The 18,323-nt window shown below is 37.2% G+C and overlaps 1 protein-coding gene across 2 annotated transcripts in view; it reads left to right on the top strand.

Annotated features, from left to right (window-relative positions):
* lrrk1 (leucine-rich repeat kinase 1) overlaps positions 1–2,055 on the top strand; it is a 98,864-nt gene extending 96,809 nt beyond the window's left edge. For both annotated transcript variants that reach the window (XM_082154156.1, XM_082154157.1), the window contains one exon: positions 590–2,055. In XM_082154156.1, coding sequence (XP_082010282.1) covers positions 590–767 — 178 coding nt within the window. In that variant the 3' untranslated portion in view covers positions 768–2,055. The remainder of the gene's footprint in view (positions 1–589) is intronic.
* The last annotated feature ends 16,268 nt before the right edge of the window (positions 2,056–18,323 follow it).

The raw sequence follows: 18,323 nt of genomic DNA, 5'->3' as shown, positions 1-18,323 counted from the left end.
TGTTCCTCCCGGCTCAATTAGAAAATTGATACTTCCTTCATGGCAGAGTTTGATCGGTTTCCAGGTCACAGGCTGAAGGACGGAGGGATGAGAAGACAAGGAAATCATTAATTACAGTATTGAAAAGCAGCCAGAATGATAAAACACATTGATGTTGCATATATAATTCAATTAGTCATAATAATCGCACACAGATTTGTACATTTTCTGAAGAAACTGTGAATGGCTACTAGTAAAAGTTTTTAAAAAATTAAAGCCAACAATAAGAATCATCCATTCAGCTGCTAAACCATCATTATTAATGTGTTCTGTAGGTCTTCAGGGAGAACTTTAGTTTAAGTTAGCGTTGTTGTGAAATGTTTATCATAAACTAGTCTCTGTCCCTGTCTGACTCCCGTCAGCTCTCTGCGTAAACACACATTAATCAAACAAGCGACGCTTTCAGGGTCTGTAACTGCTCCTCTATGAGACGTTCCAAGAACAGACCCGCTGATACTTCTGCGAAGAGTCCATGCTTGGTTTATTTTCAGCGTTTGCACGAAAGCGCTTGCTCGCCTCTGGTCTCACTCTCTGTCTGTCTGTCTCTTAGGACTCTCGTGGAGGCGGCGCTCGTCGCAAAGGACACCGTTGTGTGCGGCTTCCGTAAAGAAAACATGGACTGGTGCCTGGCTGTCTGGCGGAGCTGGGGAGGCCGCGAACTGGAGCTCTTCTACCAGGGATACGAGGAGCTCGGACGCTTGGAAAGCAGTCTGAGGAAAAGGAGGTAGCTGTGTAAACGTGCACGCGTGTGTGTGATGGAGAATCGACATACTGTGCGGCCAATAACGGCACACACACCCCAATACAGGTGTGTCGTGGGTGCGGGACACACATACACAGATATACACACACATGGACTGTTGCTTTAGGAAATATATTCCTGCAGGACTCGGCCACATTCACATTATATAAGACAAACAGATTGAATGCCACACGCACTAAATGCATCAACATATACATTCAGCCCTGAGCGTTTGGAAAGCACACTGATATACAAGTACATTTACATTAATGTACCCAGAATGTATCAGAATTAAACTAAGGGTAAACTAAGGGGTTCCAAACTAAACTAAGGTGTTGTTCTTGCATTCATGAGGCGTGCGTGCGTGCGTGCGTGCGTGCGTGCGTGTGTGCGTGCGTGTGTTTGAATGTCAAGACAAAAATTTATGAGATGTGATGCTGGCTATCAAATTTGATCAACTTTTTCTCAAGTTAACCAGCAAACTAGATGTGCCTTTGGATGAAGGACATGCTGTCTCAGAAGAGACCCGCAATAACATCCAATGAACTGACAGACCTCTGAAACCCCACCCACTCACTGAGGTCGTAATAGAGTGCAACAGTGCCCGTCCACTTTTTTGGCTACCTTGGTTTCGGAAGTGAAGTAAAGTCTAGTAACTCTCAGTAGGTGTACGAAGTTGGCATTAAAAATCAGTTACCATAGACAGAAAAGGAATGGGATTTTTACTTCCGCAACCCACCTGTTGCACTTTATATGTTTACTCGGAATCTCAGCGGTTATGTGCGGAGTGGAATACTAGCATACTGAGTACTTAGCGCAGTAGTATGCGAAGTTTGTCACATGACCTCATCGCTTTGCATGTTAAATTCAGATCAAATCAATCAAATAATGAGACATGGTGATGTTAAAAAGTCACACTGGAAATGGAAGGTCAAGTCGAACACTGTATTGTGTTCCACTCAGTATAGTACACATACTATACTATATACACTGCAGAAGTAGTATGCTAGAATGCATTTCCGAACACAGCCAGTGGTGGCAATCTGGGATTTATGAGGAACTCAGTGAGGTTTTGATCTGCTTCGTCTGTTGAGAAAACCAGCATGTTGAAATTTTGTTATTGTAAATAATATCTGAGTATTTCATCTCTATAGAATGAATGTTATTTATTGCAGAATGTTTAAATCTCATGCTGCATGTGTAAAAAGTTGTCACTAAACTGTAAATATGCTGACCAGAACATAATAAAAAAATCAACAGCATTTTATATGAAATAGACTGTGTGTGACTGATGCATTAGTGCTGCTTTGAGATTCTACTAACATTTGCATTTAAAATTATGAGTTGTGTTTTATATAAAGGTTCATAGGTGTGTGTTGCTATTACTGCAATGCAACAGCTTTGCATTACACTCTTAAAGTGTAAACCCATTATGTTTTTTCAAAAGTTCCTAATTGTTTTCTACAATATATTTACATTCATCAAAAGTAAAAAAACAAAAAAAATTCTCATAATATACATTACACACAACTTCATTTCTCAAAGACTCTGAAAACTCTTAATTTGTGGATTCAGTCTCTCTAAACCCCTCCTTTCCGTGAGTCTACTCTGCTCTGATTAGTCAGATGGCCCAGTCTGTTGTGATTGGTCTACAGTGTGGGTGGGAAATGAAGATCTGAATTTCAGCTCCAGAGGCTTCCTCGGCCAGTGATATGAACCGTTACGATGGATTTTTTTCGTATCAATTTTTATAGCGAGTCAACATCATTTGGAAGTGCATGCAGAGTGGATTTTCAGCGCTGAAAATGTTGTCAACACAAACCAAATTCTTCCAGGTGTCAGCTTCAACTACAGTGTTTGAGGGCGGGTCAAAGTAGACGTTGTTCACAGGCAGCCAATGAAGACCATAGGCTAGAAGACCTTTTACATTCATAAACAGCTACATACTGCATTAATGGTAATATTTGAAAAAGCATAATAGGGGCACTTTAAAAAATAAAGGTTCCAAAAGGGGGTTTCACAGTGTAGAAGAACCAAGGAACCTTTCAGGGAACACTTCTTAAAATAACCTTTTTTTCTCTCTTTTATGGAATGGGAAGGTTCTTCACCGAACAACTGATGCCAATAAAAAAAACTTTCTTTTTAAGAATCATTTCATTTAGAGGATATTAGCTTTAAAATGATGTAGATAAACATGTTTTCAAGCCTTTACAAAGATGAGACAGTGATTGAATGTGCACTAGCTTGTAGTGCTGCCTCAGATTGTGAAGTTACAGTTGCTTCTGCCTGCTGGCGTTACATTACAACATAAACTCGTAGTAAAACTGCCCTGAGGTCTTTACAAGCAACACATTTATGACACATTCTCACATTGGCAAGATCTGACTCACACACTTTATTAGCAGTATGTGTTTATTCATGTGAGATTACAGTGGTAAAGGAAACTTATACAAACATGTTGGATTTATGGAATAGTTGTATAATTGTAACTGCACTGACACAATGCGTGGTGATGACGTTAGTTTATTTTTTATGACGTTTTTAGAAATTTGCCCCACAGAAGTTCAGCAGAACAAGTCCACACAGAGGTCCTAGATTCAGATTCATTCACTGTTACTGCCGCTGCTATGATGATGATGATGATGATGATGACAGACAGGACTCTCACACACCTGGAGATTCTTCAGAAACTGAAATTACTGCAATTACAGCACGCTGACAGAACTGAGCGTTTCATCCTGTGTCCACCTAACATCGCTCTTGTGACATTCTCACTGAAGTTCAACCAAATCTCTGCAGCTTTCTGGTATTATTAGGCCTGATGCATGAAAACTGCTATGTTTTATTATGTTTACATTAAAAATATAGTTACATTATTTGATTATTTACAATACTGTTCAAAAGGGTCTGTTAATTTTTTTTATATTTTTGAAAGAAGCCTCTTATGCTCACCACGGCTGCATTTATTTGATTAAAAATACAGCGAAAACAGTTATATTGTGAAATTTTATGAACCGTTTTCTAATTCATCATCATTACTCCAGTCTTCAGTGTCACATGATCCTTCAGAAATCATTATAATTTGCTGATCTGCTGCTCAAGAAACATTTATTGTTATTACCAATGTTGGAAACAGTTGTGCTGCTTAATATTTTTGTGGAAACGATGATAATTCTTTCAAGATTCTTTGATGAATAGAATGTTCAAAGAAAGCTCTGATGTCACAATCGGTTGCGTCACTGATGTCACAGTCAGAACTGTCAAAACTTGAGGCCACAACTTTTGAATTTTTTTTAGCAGTTTTATGGTGAAGAGGATGACAATTGGGGAATTCAATTTCAGCCTTTTCAAAAACGTCAAATTGCTTCCCAGACAGCAACACAGTGTCGGCCCAGATCCGGGCCACATCTGGGACATGTGGATTCCACGCGCACCAGATGTGGGCCGCATCTGGGCTGACACTATATGTGGCTGTCTGGGTTATAAAAATTTAAATGAAATCTAGCGCAGGAATCAAATAAACTATGAAGCCCCTATGGGGACATGGTGATGGAAAAAAATACTTCAGTTCTTTTGCTCGCAAAAAGTTTGCGTTCCCCTGAGAAAATCTTTGTACAGTCGCAAACTCTTTACATTGTCTTGCGGGAAAAAAAAAATTATTCCCCTGAAAATCTTTGTTCACTTGCAAAACATTTGGTTTTTTGAAACCGAATCCAAAGTTTCTTGGGGTAATGCAAACATTTTGCAAATGAATGCAAATTTCTTTGGGGAATGCAAAACATTGGCAAGAAAACGCGAAAGCATTGACAATGACATCATTATCTTCCCATCTCATAATTTTTCCTTCACCATGTGCCACGTGTCAAATGAATGTCCATGTCAGTAACAGATAGTACAGGTCATTGTGTGGATGGTGGGCCTTTACTATTCAGCTTCTCTGTATTTCGGTGTGAAAAACCGCTGCAAAGGATTCAGTGCATGAGTGAATCGTCCGATTGAATCAAGCTGAATTGTGAACAATTTCAAAACTTTTTGCAAACCTGTTTGACCAATTAGATCAAAAAGTGATTAATTCACAAATCTGACGCCGCTAGTTCTGATGCTAAACAGCTGATGGAAAACACACGACTTGGATGAATCGCCACGGACCATGGTATACAAAGGTGTTTACCAGTTGGAGCAAACTTTTCCGGCAGCTGTTTCGATTTTCCCCAAAACTTCAATGAGAAATGACGTCACATTGTTCTTCGATATCACTTGAAGTATGATCCATGAAAATGATTCTCTGGTCGGTATGCAGTAGTCTCCAATTGACACACAAGAATTTATCAGTAATATTTTACTGGGGCACAGCAATATCCATTAGTGAGCGACGTCTGCATATGGTGCCTGATTCTTTGTAAACAAGCCGTGAGCCAGAGGTTTACTCAACACTGGACAAGGTGGCCTAGAAATTTCAAGCTGGATGAATGTTCCTTTTTGGCACGCCGGGCTCAGCTGTTTCCTTTTGCATGATGGAAATTAGTTTTGTTTGATATATGACAGTTCCGGACCCTGGCTTGGTTCCCACCGGACTGTGAGACAAAATAATGACTGGAGCACCGTTTACTGTTTCTACACTTTAAAGTGAGCAGATTTTTGTATTTCATAGGCTACAAACAGTATATGACTCAGAGTCTCCGACCTTTCAAACCAGGTTTGTGACAAGAATTTTTTATTTTTTTTATCTACATTTAGCATGAGGTCTATTAATGCTCTACTGTTAGAGCTACTGGAACACTTATTTGCATCATTTGATAATAAAATTGATTGGACAAGTGCAGCGTGTGACCTTTGTTAATAGCAAGTCCATCCGTGTCCATTTACCCACACAAATCCACACTGGTTGTCTTAAATTTTCTTTGATCAAAAATACAGTAAAAACAGTAAAATTATGAACTATAATTATTTAAATTTAAAATAACAGTTTTTTCATCATCATTACTCCAGGCTTCAGTGTCACATGATCCTTCTGAAGTCATTCTTTATATTTCTCATTATCAATGTTGAAAACAGTTGTGCTGCTTAATATTTTTGTGGAAACTGTGATACATTTTTGCAGGATTCTTTGATGAACAGAAAGTATAAAAGAACAGTTTTTATTTGAATTTGTATTTGAAAATATTTAGCAACATTATAAATGTCTTTACTATCACTTTTGATCAGTTTAATGCATCCTTATAAGTATCAATTTCTTACTTTAGAGCGGTAGTGTACGTTTCTGTGATTGTTAAAAGCTCATGATTATTTAATGAGACATTAACATTGTCACATTGTTTGGCACATCAATTTTGTAACTGGGCTTTATAGTTTATGGTTTAAAAAAATCTATCCTGCTTTCAAAAGTGTAAAACATTTTACTTTAGTAATGTGACGCATTTCCAGTTGAAACATTATATATTCAATTAGGAAAGAAAAATGTGGCCAGGACTTTAGACTTGATTTGTAGGTGTAATATACCAGAATGGAGTTTACAAAATCTTTTCTTTGGAACAATGTGCATTGATTATTTGTCCACAATTACAACCAGGAACAAATGTTTAGAAAGTAAACTGGGTCCATGTTGAGTTCATTTGAGTGCAAAAAAGCCTTATAAAGTATCAAGACTCAAAGTTCTGGATTCTTTGATGAATAGAAAGTTCCAAGAAACTTTGTGTCACAGTTGGTCATGATGACAAATGATGACATCACTGGCCTCACAGTCAGCTGTTATAACTTGAGGCTGCGACTATTAACATAAAAAAAAAGGATAACTTTAAAATAAGCTAATTCAAGATTAATTCATCTTTGTTTTAGTTAATAAAAATAAAAATATAATTTATTGGTTAATTTTAGCTCAGGTCTATAACTTATGACAACAGATAAGATTTTTGATTGTAATAATATAATAATTAACGTTAATTGAGATTAATAAATGCTAATGTTAACAAATGAAACCTTGTCAAGTGTTACCAAAATTGAGAGTTGTATAGTAGAGAGGATGATTATCAGTGAATAAGTTAATAACAAAACAAACAAACAAAAATTATAAAATGAGCTGCATTTATGAGCCATTTAATTTTTGATAGACACAGCTCAAGCATTTATTTTGAGTTCATTTAACTGTAATTGCAAAAAGCCTTTTAAAGTATCAAGACTTAAATTGTTCAAACTGATTATGAATAATTCCTGTACAAATCGCCTTCCAGCTACGAGCTACCACAGTTAATATTCCCATCATTTGTGACTAATATTGAACGACATTTCTTAGTATTCTAGCGTCTGATCCATGAGCATCAAAAGCCGGTTGTGACGGCTGGAGTCCCTCTATCCCACTGACCTGCCGGAAAACTCATTACCATTCCCTTCACTCAGCGTGTTTTCCACTGCTCTTTTCTGTCGTATAATTGCAACGCAGAGGTTTTCCTCGCTGTGAAGCATTACCAGAGGCCTGCAGGGATCGGGACGTGTGGAGAGGGGGTGGAGGATCTGAACAGGGCAGTAATGGAGACCAGGTGGGAGTCGGTCCTGAAGGGAAAAAAGTTGCAGCCGCTGTGGTGCAACTAGAAATATATAGTTACTCTGAAAAATAAAGGTTTCAAAAGTGTTTTTTTCCCCAGTGATGCTGTAGAACCACAATTTTTGGTCCCCCAAAGAAACTTTCAGTGAATCTTAGTGTGAAGAACATTATAAAAATCTAAAGAACGGAAAGGTTCCATGGATGTTAAAAGAAAATTATCCCATAATTGACTTACCCTCAAGCCATCCTAGGTGTATATGACTTTCTTCTGTCAGCCAAACACAAGAGTTATATTAGAAAATATCCTAGCTCTTCCCAGCTTTATAATGGGATTGAATAGAGTTTTTGAAGCTCCAAAAAGCGCATCCATCCATCTATCATAAAATTCATACGGGGGTTAATAAAGGCCTTTTGAAGTGAAGCGGTGCGTTTTTGTTTGAAAAATATCCATATTTATAACTTTATAAACTAGAATCACTGACTTCCGGTAATGACCGTATGCAAGTCGAGTTCCAGCGGAAGAGTGACCTCTGACCCGACGTATGACGTAGGAGTATCGTAAGCTTTGGTCAGAGCCATAGAGAGATATGAATATATCTCTATATGGCTCTGGCTTTGGTGAGAGTGAATCCTCTCAAGGTTGAAACAAACAGGACTCTTCCAACATTTTTTTAGGCTTCTAATTCGTGACCAGTGTTTTGTTTTCCTCCATCCTCTGCGCTTCCGCGTTCGTCAATATGTCATGTGTCGTGTCAGAGGTCATTCTACGGCCGGAACTAGACTTGCGTACAGAAGCCAGTGATTCTAGTTTATAAAGTTATACGTTAAATATGAATATTTTTCTTACAAAAACACATTGCTTTGCTTCAGAAGGCCTTTATTAACTCCCTGGAGTCGTATGGATTACTTTTATGATGGATGGATGCACTTTTTGGAGCTTCAAAAACTCTATTCACTCCCATTGTTACTCCCAACTCCGATTGTGTTTGGCTGAAAGAAGAAAGTCATATACACCTAGGATGGCGTGAGGGTGAGTAAATCATGGGCTAATTTTTGGGTGAACGAACACTTTAAAGGTTCTTCATGGAACCATAGAATCTAATAAGGAACCTTTATTTTTAAGAGCGTAGACGAGAGCCAGACTTCACTGTGCACCAGAATTTCACTGAGAACGACTTGAAAATCAAGTTCAATTGCTGAATTTGAATTGAATCAGTTACATGGCAAAGCTGTTTTTTCCTGGTGTTTTATTGGCACACACCAACTCAAACAATGACACACACAAGCAGACCATTGCACAAGCTCACATGTCCTCTGAGGAACTTCAGAAACCACAGCTTGAGCTTCCACCACACACGCAAACAATCGAGCCTTTATCTGCTCTGTTTCCTCAGCATGTCCCCCGCAGACAGACTCCTACCAAGAATCCATTAAACACAGATATCTGAGGAATTACAACAGTGTGTTTCACATTACCATGACTGATAAGCTTTTAAACCAGTGTTCTGTACCATTCTGTACAGATCAAGACTGCAGATAACTAGTGTTAACGTGTTTTCAACTGGATAATATTATTTGTAAAGTGTTTGCTCATGATGAATACACTGATAAAAATTCCTACTTATCAGAACAACAGTATTTTCTTCTGATATTTTAAATATATATTGTTCATTTATATATTCAAATATACAAGTAATCACATAATGTATAAGTAAATCATATATAAAGTGTGTTTTATTCTGAATAATATTGTATGTAAAGTGTTTGCTAATTATCATAAATAGTGATGAAATCTTTACACGCATATATATATATATATATATATATATAAATGTATACATAACATAATTTTTTATATATTTTGCATTTAGCCTTTATAATGTAAGTATCTATAAAATATACTATATACAGTATAATGTTAAATATATGTAGGCTATTCAGTACTGGATAATGTTCTTTGTAAAGTGTTCATCATCACAAATATGGTGATAAAACGTTCTATATTTCCACATTATTTCTTTGTGATTAATTTATTTATTTATTCACATAATCATTATATATTTTATTATAATGTAATAATTATATTATATAAAAATAATATAATATAATAATTATATGTTTTATATTATAATAATAATAAAGTTATGAATAAGTAAAAAAAAAATTGTATTTAGAATAAACAAAATAATATATATATATATATATTCAATGTGTTTTCAACTGGTTGCTCACTATCATGAATACACTGATAAAAAAAAAAAAAAAAATCCTATTTCCTCTGAGGACATTTAAAAAAAATTATTTGTATATAATATAATTTTTTGTGATTGTTTTGAATGTATGCCCATTTACCAATTTTAAAGGAACCGTTTACCCGTTATTTACTATGTTAAAAACCTGCAAGACGTCAAGCCTCGAAACATCCTAAAGGTTTAGAATGAGGGGAAGTTTAAATGACAAAATTTTAATTCTGGGAGAAGTTATCCCTTTAATTTGGCGTAAGGATTTGCATTGAGAATGAACAGGAAATGTTTCACACAGAGAGACTCAAAAGTGCTGATTCACAGGAGCTTTAAGCCACATAAAATAAAGAACATCTTTGCATTTCCCTGGCCAGAAACAACGGCCGCGTTGTTCACTGGTATAATGTGGGGGAAGTTTGGCTGGCACGCGGGCAGGTTGTCCCATGGATGCTAATCACCCTCCCCAAAACCGGCATCAGAATGTGTTCATGCTTGTCTTGTTAGTGTGTTGCTTTTCAGATGTTGTCTTTGAAAGGAGAGCATGATAAAGTGAGGTGTATGCATGTATGTATAAGTACGGTCATGTAGTTTGGAATAACCTCATTCTTTGCTTTTTAGTTATTTTAGTTGAAAAACTTTGAATTCAACATCTGATCAGGTCATGAAAAAGAGCCGTGACTTCTCTGTTCTGAGAGATTACACACCAGATTTCACCAGAACTTCACTTTGACAAAAACATAAAACAATTCAAAGGAATTTTACGCAGCATTAATCCGAAAAAAAGCTGTGAAATACAAAACAAATCTTCTGCACAACCAAATGAGAGAAAACTGCTTTGAAAAACTGTTATTTACTTTGAGTCTGTATAAATGTACGTTGAAATGCCTCATTATAAATCATGAACATGCAGTTATGAATGCAGTTTAGAATATAGTTAGAAATGCAACTTCTTCCCCCCATATTTTATGAAGACAAAATCGTGAGATGCTGCTGATGGGTAATGGGCCAGATGTGCATACCTGTAAATGTATTCAGATTTATGCTGATCAGATGTAATTTTCCTGTAGCTGTAGAATATTTCATAGACTTTATGACAATAACCCATCAGGCTTTCAAGCTACATCGCACCAAACTCAGCACAAACTTTATTTAACTTATAGTTTTAACTTCAGAGGCTCTATTCTGACAAATATCAGATTAAACCACTTCTAGAAGGAGAAAACATCTGGGGCGGGGTTGGATTTAGTCCTCAGGATTTGATTGGATCGTTGGAATGCCAGTTTGCAGTCATTTGTGGAGGATATACAGCCCCACCCTCCTCCGAGACAGTCATGGGAAAAATAATTCTATGGTTTTATCTGGTCCTTGGTCTTAAAATTAGGTAAATACAACCTCAGATGAACAACACCACATGCCATATTAAACAGTGTCATGGTTTATTTAACAAAAACTAGGCCAAAATGAATCCACAAGCAATAACTTATCACTGTTTTTTGTAGTATGTTTTGAATTTATTTTCCCAGTGCGTAAGACTATGTTGTAGTGTTTTTTAGGGTTTGTGTGTCATGTCTAAGGGGAAAATCTGTTTTTTCAGCAAGATTGAATGGTTTTGAGTAGAGAGCTTCATTTTGACCTGAAAATAAGAAGTTTGGGGAATTGGGTGAGAAGTTATGGATTTGTGTTTAGAGGTGCGAGAAGCAGTTTGCTGGTCTGGAGCCTTTAGGTGTGTGTTAGCACGATGGCGAGGAGGAAAGACATGTATCAGCAATGATCTTAGAGAAGCAGTTGTTGCTGCCCGTCAATCTAGGAAGGGTTACAAGGTTATTTCCAAACAAATTGAAGTCTATCATTCTACAGTGAGGAAGATTATTCACAAGTGGAAAACATTCACCCCAAGGTCAGACCGTGCAGTGCTCAGAGAAACTGCAAAACACCCAAGCGCTACATCTCAGACTCTACAGGCCTCAGTTAGCATGTGCAATATTAAAGTTCATGACAGTACAATTAGAAAAAGACTGAACATGCATGGCTTGTTTGCAAAGTTGCATCTGAACAAACCACAAGACTTCTGGAACAATGTCCTTTGGACAGACGAGACAAAAATGGAGATGTTTGGCCATAATGCACAGCGCCACGTCTGATGAAAACCAAAAACACAGTATCAGCAAAAACACCACATACAAACTGTCCATCACGCTGATGGAAGAAATATTTAAATATTGATTTCGTGGTGACTTTAGTCTAGGCAGTGAGAGTTGTGCATCTGTCCACATCCCGACATCATGTCGCCCAAACTGATCTTATCTTGGTTCTGTGGAACAACGGCACAACACTTAATGAAAGCCAGTTCGACGAGGAGGAAGAGAGATGGAGAGATTCCCCTGTGTTCACCGAAAGGAACCATCCATTCTGCCATCGAACAATCCTGCAGATGTCACACAAATACATGACGGGAACTTTAATGGCAGAGTTAATGGAAACAGCCGAGGTTTGGGCCAAACACAGAGAGGCAGCTCTTATTACTTATTCATTGCTGAACAAGAGACGGCTGTGCTCTGGTGTGAGCTGCAGCATATCGCTTTCAGCTGGGCCACATATGCAGCGCTCGGGAACACTGTTACGAAACACCGCAGTCAACAGATGTTTGGGCTTCTAGCGCTGCAGTGACCTGACGACAGAGCTTCATGAACCAGCACTTCAACACAACAGCCTGATGCGGAAAACAGGAAAGAGTTTTCTCTTAAACAAGCCTCTTCCTATTGAAAACCTATTGAAAATAAAAACTTTTTTTTTTAATAAAAATAGATTTTTAATGATGAAAAGTCTAAATTATGGCATGTCAAATATGATATGAAAAGTCGAAGTTATGAATAGAAATAATGGCATACTAAAACCAAATTATGACTTAAAATCAATGACATTAAAAAGTCAAAATTTTGAGAACTTGAAATTATGAATTAAAGTCAGTTATACTAAGTCGAAATTGAAAAGTAGTCTACCGTATGAAATTATGACTTTCTGTCATAATTGTGGCATAGAAAGTCATAATAATGACTGCAGAATTTAGATTTTTTTATATTATTACTTTTCTCATAGTTGTCATAATTGCGACTTTTATATAGCCTAATTGTAACTATGCCATAATTATGACATTGTATGCCAAAATCTAAACTTTTTGTCATTTGACATAAAAAGTTAAAATTATGATTTAATATATATAGGTCTAAACCTAATTTTGACTTTTATTTCATATAATTAAGATTAAACAAAGCATGTTTTTTTTTTGTTTTTTTTATGTGGTGGAAATGGGGTTCCATTCCAAAAAAAACCTAATATTTCTGAACGTTGCCAATAGAAAACATCAGAGAGATGCAGTGCCGCGTGCAGTGAACGTAAGGAGAAAGAGATAGCTGCAGGTGCGAGCCAAAGGGTACACAACAGAAACTAACCCCTAACCCTACCCCACATCCTAACAGGCAGCTTTCACGACCAATTGTAAAGACCTTTCGGAATATCCACTGCCTTTTAGCACGCCAATTACTCCAACCTGCAGATACCCACACTTCAATGTGAGGGAGGAACGTGAGTCGAAAGCAAGAGTCACGTGAATGCCTCATTCGTGCTGGATCATTATCCTCTCAATGTTATAATAACCAGTGTCTTATGTTTGCAAACAGCCAAACTGAATGGGAGAAAGTTGTGGAAATAGATAAATAATTACAGAGTTAACAGCGTACTGTTGTTATCAGTAAGCTACTTTAGGTCATGTTTGAATCTAAACAAACTTGAATGATGATCTGTAAATGAGCAGATTTGATCATAATGTTGAACTGAAAGCCTGTGAATGAACACCAACTATTACTAATACTACTATTACTATTAAACTAAAGGTTTTTCAATTTAACTTATAACAGTCTATCTAAGGATTCTCAAATTAAACACTCTTAAAAAAAATTAAGTTCTTTATGGTTCCAAGAACCTTTAAAATCCATGGAATCTTTCTAATCCTCAAAATGTTCTCCGCAGTGAGAAACAATGAAAGGTTCTTTGGGGAACTAAAAATGGTTCTTCTATCACTGCAACAAAAAACTTTTTAAAACTTTTCTTTTTAAGAGTGAAGACATGATAGTTTTGTGTGAGGACCATTTGTCAATTTTCACTGAATCTTTCTAGGATGTTTAACTGTATGGCCACATCATCCTCAAAAACCACCAAAGAAATAAAAGTCTTAGTTTGATACAGATCAGAACCAGTTGTGTCAGTAAAGGACTTTAGAAACTAGTAATTTAGCCATTAAATTGTTCTTCTAAACACATCCTCCTCATAGCAGAAATCTGTCTGGTAAGTCAAGCCAGACAGTCTTGCCAAAGACTGGCAGCAACATGCCAGGAAAAAAATCATGGCTGGTTAATATTTGGTCTTTTTGAAAGCCAGGTGATGACACAGCACTGTTTCACATTAAAACCAACTGCATGCTGTTCAGCCGAGACTTAGCAAGATTCAGCCACGATTATTAATATGGTTTCAGATCCTTTGGCTTGTGAGATCAGATCTAAAGCACATTAAACCAGATCATCCAGTTTCACACTGGTCAGCAAATCTACCCTTCAGGACAATAATATGAACAACATAATATTGCAAATTCATGTTCATGCAAGAAAATGCTTCATTAAAGGCCTGTTGGAGATGGCATCCTAACAAAGGAGGCATTCAGTTTTAGTCCTGGCATGTTTGTTTCCATCATATCAATAAACACATCGACTGCTATGCAAAACACAAACTTATTTACAAAGCAGGAGTTTGTTCCATGAAATCTAAAGCTTATCAGCTCTTTAAACAGCAGCCTAGAAAGACTATCATGAGACTCTTTTACAGGAGGTTTGATGGGCTGTGGTTGAAGATGAATGGTTGTTAATAAGATAAAACCACTGTGGTTATTATCAAAAATGTAACCAAACATTTCATATCAAGGGTGTATAACATACATGCATACCACGGTCTGTCTGAATACTCGATTCTGATTGGCTCATCACGCGCACACAGAAAATCCTGACCTTACCATCTGAATGTTGCAGCAGGTCTCATTAACTTCTATTGTCCAATTTTGGTGAGCCCATGCAAATTGTTATCCTTAGTTCCCTGTTCTTATCTAACAGGAGTGGCATCAGGTGTGGTGATCTGCTGCTGTAGTTCATCTGCTTCAAGGTTTGACGTGTTGTGCTTTCAGAGATGCTCTTCTGCAGACCTTGGTTGTAAAAAGTGGTTATTTGAGTTACTGTTGCCTTTCTATCAGCTCGAAACAGTCTGGCATTCTCCTCTGCCCTCTGGCATTTTCACCCACAGAACTACCGCTCACTGGAAATTTTCTCTTTTTCTGACCATTCTCTGTAAACCCTAGAGATGGTTGTGCATGAAAATCCCAGTAGACCAGCCTGTCTGGCACTGACAACCATGCCACTTTCAAAGTCACTTAAGTCACATTTCTCAGTTTGTTCAGTTTGAACTACAGCAGATCATCTTGACCATGTCTAAATGCCTAAATGTATTGAGTTGCTGCCATGTGATTGGCTGATTAGATATTTGCACAAAAAAAAAAAAAAGTAACAATTTTGCGTCATACATCATGATAAAATCACTGTAATGCATGGCTTCTCAGAGGGCTTATTTCTTTATTAAAACAAGTCATAACAGCCCTGATATTTAATATCAGTAATCAGCACTTTATTAACCTTATAAATGATAAAAGACATTTTATCCTCAATATGGTATTACTGTGTTGGTTTTAGCCAAATGTTGAGAAAGAAAATAAATGTATTTAAATGAGTATGGATTACTTGGTTCGAAAACCCACAGATATTCAAGTGCAGACAAGAACTCCACTCAGTTTCTCAAGCAAAACCACTAAACCTGCTCATTCCACAAACACACACCTTTAAAATAACATTCCTCATGTGTGAAACGGGCCACTGGAGGAGGAATATCAGGATCAGTGGGTCAAACAAAACACAGGCAGCTCACTGGAATATCTGCTGAATCATAGTCGGCGTTAAAAGGTGCACAATCGCACAGGACTGAAAAAGTGCTGTGACTCAAACAAAAAAAAAGGAAAACCACAAAGTACATTAGAATCCACTCTCAGATAGGAACATCTGAGAATGGGCTCTGTTCCAAAACCTAGTGAGCTTTTTGCTAACCTACGGAGGCTCTCCATGAACCCGAACTGAAAACGACATAAAAGACCATTTTGGTCCAGAAAATAAAGACCAAACAGTTCCAAGTTACAGAGTTCAAAGTAAGCATGTCACTAACTTACCAATGAGAGACAAATGAAGAGTTAGAGTATCAACCTCTCAATCACATGGCAGCAACTCAATACATTTAGGTATTTAGACATGGCCAAGATGATCTGCTGTAGTTCAAACTGAACATCAAAACGGAGAAGAAATGTGATTTAAATGACTGGGATTTTCATGCACAACCATCTCTAGGGTTTACAGAGAATGGTCAGAAAAAGAGAAAATTTCCAGTGAGCGGTAGTGGTAGTGCTTGTGGAATGAGAGTCTATCGGCTTTTAGATCCCCAGGAGTGCGGAACTTAGGTGATCTTGTTGACCAGCCTTTAAAATTTGACTAACACATTTCATCCGTAATCAGTTCCAGTTTCTACCAACTTCGTCTATACTGTCAAAAAAAAAAAAAAAAGGCTTTCTCACTCCGAAAACTCTGGAAATGGCTGTTCATTATAACGTCTCGACTAGATTACTGCAATTCCTTATATTTGCAGTAGCCTATATCAAGTTCTCAAATTGCTCGTCTTCATTTAGTCCAAAATGCTTCGGCCATTCTTATTCATAAGTGTCGCAAATATGACCACATCTCTCCGATTCTCAAATCTCTACACTGGCTGCCAGTTCGACAGAGATTAGATTTTAAAATTCTACTCTTTGTTTTTAAATCTCTACATAACTTAGCTCCTGCCTATCTCTCTGAACTTGTTCATCGCTACACTCCGCCCAGAAGCCTAAGATCCTACGACCAGGCTCTGCTGGTAGTCCCTCGCATTAGACTCAAGCGTAGAGGGGATCGTGCATTTGCGGTGGCAGGGCCACGACTCTGGAACGCCCTGCCTCAAGAGATTAGAACCTGTCTGTCAAGTCTCTGTTAAAAACCTACCTGTTTTCTTTTGCATATTGATCTCTATTCTTAGGTTGGTTTTACTATTTTATATTTGAGTCAGATACTGTTTTGCCACTCCTGTTTTTCCACTCTATATTTGAGTCTGATACTGCTTTGCAACTTCTGTTTGACTATTTTATATTTGAGTCTGATACTGTTTTGCTAATCCGGTTTTAAGGTTGCTCTTAGCTTTGCTGCTTTTGTGTTTTATGTGTTGGTATGTAGGTATTATTTTCTTATTATTTATCTGGTTGTTCTGTAAAGCAGTTTGGTCAGCCTAGTGGCTGTTGTAAATGTGCTATATAAATAAAGTTAACTTGAACTTGAAAACCCGTACAGAACAGAATAAGATCTCCTGATAGCATTGATTTTGTGGCATGGAGAAAAAGAAGTTATAGCTTATTTGTTTTAAATTGAGTAACGGTCAACAGCAGAAAGGGTAAATCGATTCAGGCGTTTCATGAAGGTGATGCTTGTTGCCCACTGCAGTTTTGGGGCCTTATTTAATTACCTGGAATGTTTGCCGGCCACCATCCATTCCTCTTTTCTGAACTATACTACCTGGTCACAACTTGGCAAGTTACTTTTAAATATATATATATATATATATATATTCATGTAATTTTACTCTGGTAAATTATTAAAAACTTCAGTCATTTTCTTATAGTTGCTTCTGTTTTGAGCATGAAAATGTCTGCAATGTTCCAAAACACAAAGTAATTCCAAAGGCAGTTATTCTCTATATCAGTAAGCACTGTTTCTGAACTCCCTGAAACACCTCAATTGTTGTCTTGAGTTTTCTTCTGGGAACGTACTTGTCACAGTATTCCTCATTTAAATAATTCCCACCCAAGGCATGTGTTAATATCGTGTTGAATCTCGTGGTATGGTAAGGGGCTTGACATTTCTAAAACATGATCAAAGCGGTTGAGCAATCACAACACAACTGGGTCAGCCAACGCTTTTCAGAAGAAGGAGCTTCATAGAGATTGGAACTAAACCGAGCATTACAGACCGAATGGGACAATGTAAAATTGAAAAGAGCATAATATGGCCACTTTAAGCTATTGAAAACATTGTTTTAATCAACAAATTCAATAGTTCTTTCCTGTCATGATGATGTAAAGCCAGTAAACCTGAATTTTTTTGCAAGGTATTGGAAATGATACCAGTAAGGGACTGTTTATGTGGAGAAAAATACACTTATACAAAATACAACATTTGTCCTTGTCGCTTTGGATAAAAGCATCTGCTAAATGCATTAAATGTTCATAGTCCTTGAGGAGTCATTTCACTGCATAAAGGATGATTCAGATAGAATACAAAAATACAAGCACGTTGAAACCTTCCTGATTTTCTTGCCACATAGACATCCATTGTGCATCTGTTTGTTTTGGGGTTATCGACAGCACACCACAGATGCTGCTGGTAGATCTCAACTGGTTTTGAATCTGCAACATTCCTTTAAAAGTTGTTTCACTGCATTTGGAAGCTCTAATAAGCAGCTTTAAAAGGCAAACAAATTGGGCTAAAACCTAAAGGCATGGTTCATTTTGGTTGAGAAATCAAAACATCATGCAACACAA

The sequence above is a fragment of the Leuciscus leuciscus genome (assembly GCF_965113295.1).
Source record: "Leuciscus leuciscus genome assembly, chromosome: 2".
NCBI classification, from domain to species: domain Eukaryota; kingdom Metazoa; phylum Chordata; class Actinopteri; order Cypriniformes; family Leuciscidae; genus Leuciscus; species Leuciscus leuciscus.
Note: the sequence above shows the minus strand (reverse complement) of the source record. Positions and strands in the feature narration are given on the sequence as shown.